This window comes from Cucumis sativus, chromosome 2 (assembly GCF_000004075.3).
Source record: "Cucumis sativus cultivar 9930 chromosome 2, Cucumber_9930_V3, whole genome shotgun sequence".
NCBI lineage: Eukaryota > Viridiplantae > Streptophyta > Magnoliopsida > Cucurbitales > Cucurbitaceae > Cucumis > Cucumis sativus.
Window position 1 is genome coordinate 12,970,516 of NC_026656.2, and position 11,908 is coordinate 12,982,423.

Consider the following 11,908-nt stretch of genomic DNA (forward strand, 5'->3'; position numbering starts at 1 on the left):
ACAAACCCAAACCCAAACCCAAACCCAAACCCAAACTCAAACTCAAACTCAATTCAAACTTCTAGTGTGCTGAACCTAAACTCATTAAAAGAAAGAACAAGACATTGTAAATTATCTAAACTTAATCCAAGAGAATATAATTTGACAGCAACAAGAAAATAAACAATGTTCATCCAATTTGACCGATCCGTTGATGAGTAGATAATAGGTTTAGATTTACTCATCGAACTAATAAATAATTATGTAAAATATGCAAGGAACGTACCCGGATATCTTCTCTGGATTCAGCAGTTTGAGTGAACAAACTCATGGATCAATAAATTTTTGGTAATAGTTTACATTTTTACATCTCATTCCAAAAATAGAAGGAAAAAAAGATGAATTTATAAAGTCGTCATATGTTGTTGCATTACAAAATTTGACAACCATTTCGTATTATATAACATAAATTATTACCTCAGTAAAGGGCAGCAGGGGGAAGATCAATTCACATATAGGAAGACCAAGTTTGGTGATCATGAATTTCTTGACTAGAAATAATTTCTAGTAAAGGATCGATTCACGACAGCTCTGCAAATTGTTCCTCTTTTCCCATGAATTTGCCACGAAACCGAAAGCTCTATACCGCATCATACCATACGTCCCCCCCTCAACTGGCATTGCCATTGAGAGAACCAATAGCCTACTTATTCTAACATTTACGAGGAAATTCTAAAAACGCAGCGTGTTGGATGAAAGTGGTGTGGAAGGTCAATGGTTTCAACAGTGTTGATCAGTCATCTGCTTATGGTAGCAAAATGCATGAGACATTCCTAAATTGTCTTAATGTTTTTGCATACCTCTTTAATCCAAAGATAGGTTCCCAATGCGAATATCACGCTGCTGGTGGCTTATTCCTTTTCTTAGACGTGACTGAAACGTGCCGAACTCTCCTGGTTTTCCACTTAGAGAATCGGAAAGTTTCGGTTGTAACCATCTTCTCAAGGCCAAACCATTGATTCTGATTTTTCCACTTGATTCATTCCCCTGGTAAGGAAGCCCAAGTCTTCTCAACAATGCCGCAACTGCTTGTCCAACCCTGTAAAACCATTGCATTTGGGTTAATTTTTTCCTTTTTCTTTTTGGAAAGAATACGAAACTTTTCAATAAAGAAATGAAAAGAGGCTAATGCTCCAAATTACAAATAGGCCAAGTAAAAAGAAAAAAAATTGAAAATGAGGAAGAAACTAAACACAGCATAGCATCAAAATGGAACTATGGAACTCTCCCAATTCCTCTTCAATAATGTATAGAGTACCCCTTAAAAGTATTTAGATTTCTTTCTTTTTCTTTTTCTTTTTTTGAAGAGGAAACAAAGACACTATTACACAAGAGGATTATACAATAAGCAATAAGAAAGAAAGATGAGGATCAGGAGACACTCCCAAACATCTCAACTAGGTTGATACCCCTTAACGTTCTCGTCATATCCATAAAAATAAGTAAAAACTAAAGAATATCTTTCCTTTAGACGAATATAAGCCAAGATTGACCGTAGACCATACAGATGGTAAACAATTACATCGAAAGTTTTTAGAAAAACATCAATTAGGCTAAAATTCAGAAAAACAAGAGAAGCTGTCCACAAAACATGAAGGCCAAGACATCAACTTGGAGGGAAAATAAATAGATCAATAATATGATCATTTCAACGTGTGGAAAAATGCTATCACAGTGCAAAATAAGGAAGCAAAGAAACCAAGTATGATTTCATAAGTTTCAATCGTTTCACCTTCCCGAAAGATTAATGGTTCTCTCCCCCTTTGAAAAGAGAATTTCCGTTGTCTCATTCGACAGTAAGATCATTATGTTCGGTAACCTTGAACCTGAACAAGAGAAATTTAATCAGAATACAAAATTATTTGACTCCCTCATCACCAAGAAGTGCTAAGAATCTTCTTTTCCATTATACTAATAATAATGATCCTAATAAATTTCCATTTGACAAGATCTCATTTAGTGAATAGGGATCGACTGATTTCAACAGAATAAATCATCGTGGTCCCAAAAAATGTAGTTGTAGAGATGAGAATTAAAATAGTTATATAAGAGAAGTTGGACAAGTCCAAAAAAATGGCAAATATCATTTTATACCCAGAACTATGGAGTTGTATCAATTCAGACTCTAAACTAATAATCGAATTAATTTAAACACTGAACTTTAGGTTTGTATCAATTTAAATTTTAAACTAATAGTTGTATCAATTTAAACCATAAACTTTCACGAATATATCAATTCATACCCTTAACTTTCATAAGTGTATCCAAATAATACATAATTGAGCGTTTAAATTGATACACTTATAAAAGTTCAACATTTAAATTGATACAATTATTAGTTTGAGATTTAAATTAATACAAATCTCAAAGTTCAAGATTAAATTGATATTTTCCCTAAAAGACATAATTGAGGGTTTAAATTGATACACTTATAAAAGTTCAACGTTTAAATTGATACAATTATTAGTTTGAGGTTTAAATTAATACAAATCTCAAAGTTCAAGATTAAATTGATATTTTCCCTAAAAGAATATTCTTGGAGAGAGGAAGGGAATCCTTGAAGAATGTCTTAAAATTTAGCCTCAACGTCATGAATTTTTTTTCATTTGATGGCCAGTAATACTAGGAAGAATCAAAGTAGTTAAAATTCATTTAATTTTGTAAGTCTGATCAAGAGGTTGAAAACAATATGAATGAGTTCTAGTTTTAAACAATAATTGTGAGCATCAGTAATTAAAAGATAAAAGACTAAAAATGTATATGCCATTTACCAGCGGCAAGACGATGTTTGAGACCTTTCAAAACTGTCAAGAGGTAAACCTGGCAAGATTTGAATAAAAATTTCAGTCACATATGAGACTAGGTGTGACACCTGTTGAACATATTCTACTCAAAAGTTCGTGTTGATTGTGACTATAGGAAGTAAATGGAAAGATAAAACTCCGTGGATCATCAATATCATCAATAGAGCATACCTAGTTAGAAACCTTACTTTGTTAGGCACAAAATAATTTATTTTTTGCAAACAGAAAAAGACCAACTTGAATCCACACAAAGTAAAGCAAGCAAAAGAATGGAAAATTGACTATGCTACCAAGCAATAAATCATTAATGACAGGTCATATTTTTATATCCTACACTTTGTGTTAATTTATGTTTGGTTCCTATGTTAAAAGAATTAATTTGGAATGACAGTGGAAAATATATGCTAGACCACCCTCGTTCTATTGCAATACCAAAGAAGGGGCAAAAAAGTCATCGTAGATGGTTAGGTGCGGGGAAGTAAGTGCTGGAAATGCTGATTCAGTGGGAGGGAGGAAGGGAGGGAGAGAGAGAGAGAAGGAAGGGCAAGGATCTTTTTCCTGCCTTTGGGCCATTTCGCCGATATCGTATCATACAGTAGTAAGGGATACCATACAATCTACTTCGTAACTGACAATTACTCAAAGTCAATTACACGATCTATAAGTCTTTTGTTTATAAACGGAACTATTTTAAAATTTCAAAGTTAAAATGTTACTTCTTACTACTCGAAAACTAGTTGTGATTCCTAAGTCCTAACACAAAGTTAAATACAGCTAAGTATAATTATATCTAGCCAGTAACAATTCCAAAAGGTTTAGTAATTTCAGAACACATGCACTTTGGTAGTAATTTCATCTACTTTGTACAGTACATGAAGTACGATTATCTCTCAATTAAATAATAACTGTTAGTCTGTTAGCTCCAATTTTTCAAGATGAAGAAAAAATTCTTACCTCAGCTGTATGAATCTGCAACTCCTTGGCATCTACAACAATAGGATTTCCTTTTAAGGATACAAATGGAGCTACTCCAAGTGAAGCAGCTTCCTACATTTTGTTGGGGTAAATATAGAAAGAAAATCAGATCTTTCAAACGATTTAAGAATTTGAAAATTTTCATTAAGATATGGGAACAGCCTCATTTTTGCACAGACCTCAAACAGTGAAAATGCACGAGGGTCATATTCACCAAAGCCATCTATCAAGGAGCAGAGACTTGAAGATCTTGATGAGTCAGCACTTACTCCTATGTTTTCTATGAGTCTACTTTTTAAAGCGGGATCATGAGGAATCTGCAAGCACCCCAAAACTTGAGATAAAACGTCAATGCTAGGAACAATTCCGGCTTCAATTATTTCCCGGTACACCTTTAAGGCCTGTGCTGTCCTGAGGAAAGATATTTTGAATAGTGAATAATCTCAGAAGTTACACTATAGTATCATAGGTGGTGGTTGATGATTGTTAATATTCAAGTACTAATGATTAAATAAGAAGCCAACATAATATTTTCAGCATACTAAAAAAAACTTAATAAATAGAAATTTCAAAAGTCGACGACTCATACCACTTACTATCGACTTGAGGCAGTGTAGAGTCCAGTGACATGAGTGGTCTATCAAGGGAGGATGGATCTGCAATTCTTCGTAAGCACATGCCTTTGAAAAGATCAGACTACAGATTAGTCAAAAGTATAAAAAGGCTAACCAATTAACTCAGGATAATAGTAATCTATCAAGAGGAAAAGGAACGTTTCTATTAAGTACAGACATGCCTTTGAAAATATCAGACTAAAGATAAGTTAAAAACGCAAAGAAATAACCAATTCAAAGTAAATTTTTGGAAGATATAAGCCAGAAAATATTCTTGAAACCAAGAAATGTAGAGCGCCAGAATCAGAGACAAAAGAAGTTAAAATTCATGATAAGTTGAAAGATGTGTGTTCTTTCAATTCCTTTTTTTTTTTCTTTTTTCAAACCAGAAAAATCCATCTGAAAGAAAAATACATTGTTATTTGTAAACAGTGGGTCAGCAGACAATATATAACAACTAGGAAATTGTAAAACAAAAAAGACGTGTAGTTTCTTATGATAAAAAAACATGTGTAGACAATTGAATTCGATAAACTTACCAATTATGCACCTATACATGGTTAAGGTTGGCACAATCCCATCCTCTTTGGCTTGAGAGAGAAGCATCAGGGCAATTTCTAAATCATTATTCCTATAAACAGTTGAGAAAAAGATGCTAGTGAGAATAAGGATTAAATTAATGTCGTTGATACAAAACTTGGCCAATTGTATTTACCTGTCACTCGCTGCCGTAAGTATGGAGTATGTAATATTGTTTGGGGAGAGTCCTAATTCCTTCATTTCAGTTAGAATATCCATAGCCATTTGTAGTTGTTCCCCATCAGCTGTAGGTGACATTCTAATGTTATCTTATAGAAGCAACGCACATTATTCTAAAAGTATACGGCAAATGTTAGTTGTAATTAGTTAAAGTGGATATTTCTCAATTTGTGAGAAATGTTGGTGGAATAACTTCAATCAGAATATTGAGCATAGAAGGTAGCAAAAAAGGGACATACACAGTGCAGTTATTAGTGCGTTTACAGTTGATACAGTTAGCCTCAATTTCATAGACTTGAGATCCTCATACAGTGCCAAGGCCTTCTGCCAGTTTTTAGCCTGAAACAATGATCGGAAAGTGTTTTTTTATTGTCACAGATAATTTGGTAACAAAAAAAAATTCGTACTCAATTTTTTTTTACTCCATAGTAAAATGTAAGATCCTCAAGTAAAAATATGTTGGACCAAGACAGCATAGATGCCTCCATAGATAGAAATTTTAAATAAACATGAACTTCCATCTCAAAACTAATCGGCAATGAAAAAAGTAACTCCATGTATCTTATAAAGATGGTGAGTTTCTCTATTTCTCTAATATGAAATCTCCAACACGCCCCATTGCCTGCCTCTTTGTGCTCACCATTTTTGGATAGGATCTCAGTTCTCTATTTCTCTAAACCCAGGTCCGTCATTGCTTGTTTCAGTTTCATGGACTCTTATAACATATTAGATAATCATGGAGTTCTATTTCAAAGTCAATTGATAACTAGATCAGTAACTCGCGTATTTTATAAAGATTATGAGTATTCTCTATTCTTCTAATCTAACCTCAAAAAAACAGTTAAAGATGATGAGTCATACTCCGTCAAAATACACTCTGAACATTTATATGAATCATATCACTAATCAGTATCAGACGTGGAAAAATTTATTATAAGAACCTAAAAATGAAGTTTTTGAAGTCAAGATAGAGCTCGTAATATATAATACTTCAAAGAAATTTAAAAAATAATAGATAAATAATTGAAAGAAATGAAAATAATAGACTATCTAACAACAAAACAAAGAACTAAGCAATTCCAGGAGAGGGAGAGAGAGAGAGAGAGAGAGAGAGAGAGAGAGAGAGAACAAATGCAAGCAGAAAATAGAACTCAAGTGAAATGCATAAAGTCAGACCTTTTGAGATGAATCTAAAAGTTTCCAGCATGCTTGTCAATAATGAACAAAAAATAAAAAGTTCGCATTTTTACGCACATTGCTACAGGCACCCATCAAAGAACTATATGACACAATGCCAACACGTATCCCTAGTGTCTTGGCTTCTCCTAAGACTTCAAAGGCAGCATCCAGCTTACCAGCATGGCCTGCAACATCTATTAATGCACTGAGAAAAATCTGCATGAGATATTAAATATGAGAATTAGCACCCCCATGGATGAAACAAAAGGCAGCTGAACAGCACACACAGAAGACTGTCCAAAAACTTGAAAAAAATTCTTTCTTCCAACTAAATTACCCACATGTTATAGTCGAATCAAGTTTTGTAATAATCCGGAACCACTCTTAATAAACATTCAAAAAGAAAGAAATACCCAAACCCTAACTTATTTTCTCGATTCTGAATCATCCATGAATCATGATCCAAGCAAGATGTGCATAACTCCATCAATATAACATACCTCATCAGGTTGCACTCCTTTCCTGGTCATATCTTGATATATATTGGATGCAAAGTCCCAATCACAAGATTGACTGCAACAATTAACAGCAATGGTGTAAACCTCTGGTGTGCCCTTAATCTTATAATCATGGATCATCTTGTACACTTCTCTTGCTCGATCAACCTATAGGAAATGCATGATTTTTCTGCTCTTAAAACCAACACCGACAACCTAACTGGAGAGAGAGAGAGGAGAATTGAATGGTAGCAAGAAACCTTTAGGGGGTGTTTGGGTAAAGGATGGGGAATTGTGAACTTCTAAAGCTAATAGTGTAAATAGTTGATAAGGTATAAAATCGATGTTTTTAGTAGTGGGACTCACAAGGCACAAACTCTTTGGGTCAATCAAGTAGTGGAGTTCACTACTCCTACTACCACAACTCATTGGCCCAAACACCCCCTTAGATTTAATAAAAACATACCTGACCAGCATTTGCACATGCCTTCATCAAAGCACCAATTGTAATATGATCCGGCTCTATAGGATGTAACTCAGCCCCCATTTCTGCAAGCACGTCAAAAGCACGATCCACTGCGCCTGACTGACCACATGCAGTGATAAGTGCATTGAATACAACTCTGTCTGGCTTCACGTTCTACTGCACAGAATATCTTATCAGCAAGAATTCTTATTTTTGTTAGAATACAAGTTGAATATTCAGCGTTTAGACAGAATATGTAGCATGCCCTTGTTTGCACGTCCATATATACAAATAAAGTAACAAATAGGCCCAGATAAAATGAGAAAAAAGGAACGTTAAGATCTGTGGTCATACCTTTGACCTCATTATCCCATACACGCCAAATGCCTTTGCGACTTGAGCTGCTCTTGCACAACCATCAATAAGTGCCCCATATGTGTGAACGTTAGGTTCCACACCAGCATTAACCATTCGGTGGAATACCTAGAAGCAAAAAGCTCAGACAATGCAATGATAACAGGAAACTCATCTTGAAAAATAAAAACCTTTCATACAAGTTTTCGACAAATTAAAATGGAGGAACAATTTCAAAGCATGTTCCGAAGTTTTTAAGAAGGAAAAGTAAAAAATAAATAATACATTCTTGTTAGGTACTAGAGGAAGTAGTTAAATGTCAGATGGACCAATTAAAAAATGTGTGAGATTCAAATTCACTGCTATCATAATTTCAGACTGACAGGAAAGACAACTGATGCTTCAACTTTTGTAGTTAAAAGTACTGGAAAACTCGGCATGTTTTCTTTCCAAGTAGAATTAAGTTAAATATAAATGACAGGAGGTAAAATAATTTTACCAAATTCAATAGTTCAAGATGAGATATCAATAAATCAATAGAAGCTTCATTACATGTAAGAAAGGTGTATTGAAAGTCCATTAAGAAAACCCCCCAGTGAGATAGTCTAAGCATTAGTGAGACCTAAGAACAGGTAACCAAAATGAAAGAAACCATACTTCAAACATTGCATCCACTTTTCCACTTTTGCCACATGTTGAGATTAAAGTAGTGTACAGTTTGCAATCTGCTTTCATTCCAGCCTCCTGGACAAGCCGCACAACTTGGAAAGCTCCTAAATTTACAATGCATAAATTATGCACCCTAAAAGAATGATGGTTGTAAATAGTAAAAGACTGAGATTGTTTCCACACTGAAGGAGTTAAAAGATAGTAAATAATACATTAACTTACTTTCAGAATCTTGAGAACTTGCACATACAGACATGAGCATATTGAATGTACTCAATGTGGGGTTTTGAATAAGTGCGGTGTACTGAAAAGCTTCCTGAACAGCCTTTTTACTCTTGCAAATATTGAAAAACTTCCCATGATAAATCTACAGCCGAAAAACTCGACAAATTAGTTGTAATTCAGATAAGTCATAAGAAATAGATGATAAAAATGGTCACATTTTACCTTATTCATATCCAATATCCCTTCTTTTTCCATATCTTGAAGTATTCTGATGCAGTCGTGCAGCCTGAGAAACCACAAATAAGGAATAAGTTACAAAGAGTTTCAGATATAGTTTAACACAAATCAATTCAGACTTCTACTATGATTGGTGAGTGAGGAGTGTCCTGGAGATTTTTTTATTTTTCCAATTTTCATTCATTTAAAAATAACTTTAACATAAATCATCAACCACATGACATGATACAGCCGAGGAGAAATATTGACTGCACAATACATGAAAATGAGAAACAAACTTACCTTCCACCTTTCAGACATTGATTATATGATTTATATTGATCTACATCAAGATTTTTGTAATGAACATGCTTCCCGTTTGGATGGGGTAACCCATTCACAACTTTTCCTTTATGCAGACTGGGTTCTTTTCTTTCCCCATGTCTTGAAATATTGTTGCCACCAGATTTTTTTCTGTTTCCTGAAGAACCTTCCTTATATCTAACATCAGGTACTTCTCTTTGAACATACCCTGAGTTGTAAAAACATTTGCTAATGAATTGGAATATGGAATAGGGAGATGCAAAGATTTTTAAGGAAATAATGTTGGCATACAAAAAAGAAAATCATATTTGCTGCCTATTCAAAGAAACAAGGTAAGAACCATCATGATCCTATTAAATCAACTACCTGCAACTGGAAGAGAATCCTCTAACACTAATTCTGCCACTCTGGAGACACCATTAACCATCAATGAAGAAAATTTTTGGTTGTATAGATGAGAAGTACGAGAAGAAGTTTCTGTTTGATTACTTGACTTTGTATCTTCATAGAACATGTAAATATCTTCTCTAGCCGGTTCTTCAATTTGAAAGTTGGAACTATTGAATTTTTCCTCTTTTAGAAGCTCACCATCTTCTTTTAAATGTTGAGTAACTTGATCATACACACTATATAAAGGACCAGTTACAGGTGGAAGCTCAGTTGTATCAACCACAACAGGCAATTCAGAGTGGGATTTGACATGAGATCCATTCAGTCGTAAGTCAGTCATGTCATTGGCGAAAATAAGAGGCTGCAAGACACCAGATTCAAATATAGCAGAAAGAAGAGAAGGATCTGTTGCTTCACTTTCATCTGAAAACAGAGAATCACTATCCTTAGAAGTAGTAACCTCAGAAACAGAAGGCGGCAATGTCTCAGTGACGCTGGCCTCATGTGACAGGCCAGATTTTTGAAGCTGTAGAACAGTCTCTTCTTCCCCAGAATAACTCTTCTCCTCAGTTCTATCCTTTACGGCAATGTTCTGCTCCAAAAAGTCGCCATGGTGATCCCTAAAGCCCATCATATGACCATCAACAGACCAGTTGATGCCTCTACCTAGTTGGGATAATGCAAGCTTTGGAGATCGGGAACGCTGTGATTTGTACAAGATCCAGAGAACATGTTATCTCCACAATACAATAACAGATAAATCAATCAAACGAACTAAATTGTTGAGTCCATGAAAATCACAGACGACGATTTACATCCATATTTTATGCAAGACACTTCGAAACTTTGATGTGCTCCAAAACTAATTAACTAAATATTATAAAAAAAATCCATGACACAAGTAAAAGCAACTTCCAAAAGTGAAATTAAGGATTCAATAATAAAGATATAACTCAATTAACAAATATTAGGAACAGCAATGTGCTGTTAACTTCATCAAACAACAATAGAAATTAGCTTCCAATCGAAATGCTGCTTCGAGTTCGAAATAATCCTCTTTAAATTTTCAACTGCACAACCAGGAGTGCAGCTATTACATCAATGTATCTCACAATCAACTCAATTATCCTAATTATACCTATCCTAGCTTTAAAAAAATTTACAAAAAAAAAAAAGAAAAAGCAATGCGACTGTTGAATAAAAAATTAAACAAGAATCACTCTCTTAAAACTTAACAGTATCCATTCATTTTCCTAATGCAGCATTTACCAAATAACAGAGTAAGTTCTAAACGGATAATTCCACCATACCTCAACCGCATTCTTCTTCCTTCTATTTAAATTCATGTAAATGAAGGAGACAGCAGAGAAAGTAACGACAGCAACAACGATGAGAACCGGATTGGAACTGAAGGTAGCTCGGAGAATGCACCTGGGAGATTGAACAAAGAGGCCAAGGTTCCGGCACCTTCGACGAGAGCGCAGGGCATCGGGAGGGCGGAGATTGTGAGAAGAGCCAAGGAATTGACGGCGGACGAAGCGGAGGCGAGAGTAGGAGAAGGAGGAAGGAGAATTGAGAGGAAGACATGGATTGAAGGTGAGGGATTGAGGGTTGGAAGGGAAGAAAACCTCCATGGAAGAGTGGAACAGAGAGAGAGAAAGAGAAGGAGTTAGAGAAATGGGAATGGTTGAATTGAATTGAGGATAGAGAGAGAGAGGGGAGGAAAGAAGAAGAAGGGTCGTTGTGTGAGAGACTCTGTACCAGTGGTAGTATTCAGCTTGCTTTCTCTTGGTTGGTTTTTTTTGGCTCATCCACTTCCTGCTGACGTGGATTTTTATTTTCTGCTTTTTTAAAAAAATTATCAAAATAAAGACGTTGGTTTAAATTATCATTTTCGAGGCGTTGTTAGTTAGAGATAAAAAGAAAATTTAGTTTAGTTAGTAATTATCAAATAGGTTGGAAATGGGACTTCTTTTCTTTCTAGACCAAGATTCCAAATTCCACTTATGATGTTTCCCCAGCTATCTACCAACATATATTTTTTTTGTCTTAAAAATTTATTAGAATGAAAGTTGGTATCGACAGACCAACACAAATTCTTTTAGCGTCACTTATATATAAATCAACACGATGTTTTGTCCCCACTCATATATATTCTAGAAGATTATCCAACATATAATTGTTTTAAGCTAAACATGCAGAATTGTTCTAAGCTAAACACGCTTAAATTTGAAGTTTCTATGATCGAGTCACCAAAAAGAAAATTGCACATTGTTGGTATAAGTAGTAACTCTTAATTAAGTATTTCTTAATCTTATTTTCGTGTCCTCATGATCTCTCTCATTGAATTGGGATATCGGTTCAGTTGTGATATCAATTCATTCATATTTATCTCCT

The 11,908-nt window shown here is 34.7% G+C and overlaps 1 protein-coding gene across 1 annotated transcript; it reads right to left on the reverse strand.

Annotated features, from left to right (window-relative positions):
• Positions 1–262: 262 nt before the first annotated feature.
• Positions 263–11,266, reverse strand: LOC101204147 (pentatricopeptide repeat-containing protein MRL1, chloroplastic). Its single transcript, XM_004147015.3, has 19 exons — positions 10,822–11,266; positions 9,488–10,214; positions 9,101–9,329; positions 8,804–8,867; positions 8,579–8,723; positions 8,345–8,460; positions 7,688–7,816; positions 7,334–7,507; positions 6,871–7,035; positions 6,446–6,586; positions 5,431–5,530; positions 5,148–5,256; positions 4,972–5,063; positions 4,408–4,498; positions 3,998–4,229; positions 3,798–3,890; positions 2,811–2,859; positions 1,772–1,865; positions 263–1,078 (listed from the first exon to the last, which is right to left on the reverse strand). The coding sequence occupies exons 1-19, from the start codon at positions 11,143–11,145 to the stop codon at positions 844–846; spliced, it is 3,309 nt and encodes a 1,102-aa protein (XP_004147063.2). The 5' UTR covers positions 11,146–11,266; the 3' UTR covers positions 263–843.
• Between the last annotated feature and the right edge of the window lie 642 nt (positions 11,267–11,908).

Excerpts from the sequence above, each read along its gene's own strand:
- LOC101204147 (XM_004147015.3), bottom strand. The coding sequence starts at position 11,145 with ATGGAGGTTTTCTTCCCTTCCAACCCTCAATCCCTCACCTTCAATCCA. Across the intron at positions 7,817-8,344 it reads AAGTGGATGCAATGTTTGAA|GTATTCCACCGAATGGTTAA; the intron begins GTATGGTTTCTT and ends TTTTGCTTCTAG. Across the intron at positions 5,257-5,430 it reads CGCACTAATAACTGCACTGT|CTGATGGGGAACAACTACAA; the intron begins GTATGTCCCTTT and ends TGTCACCTACAG.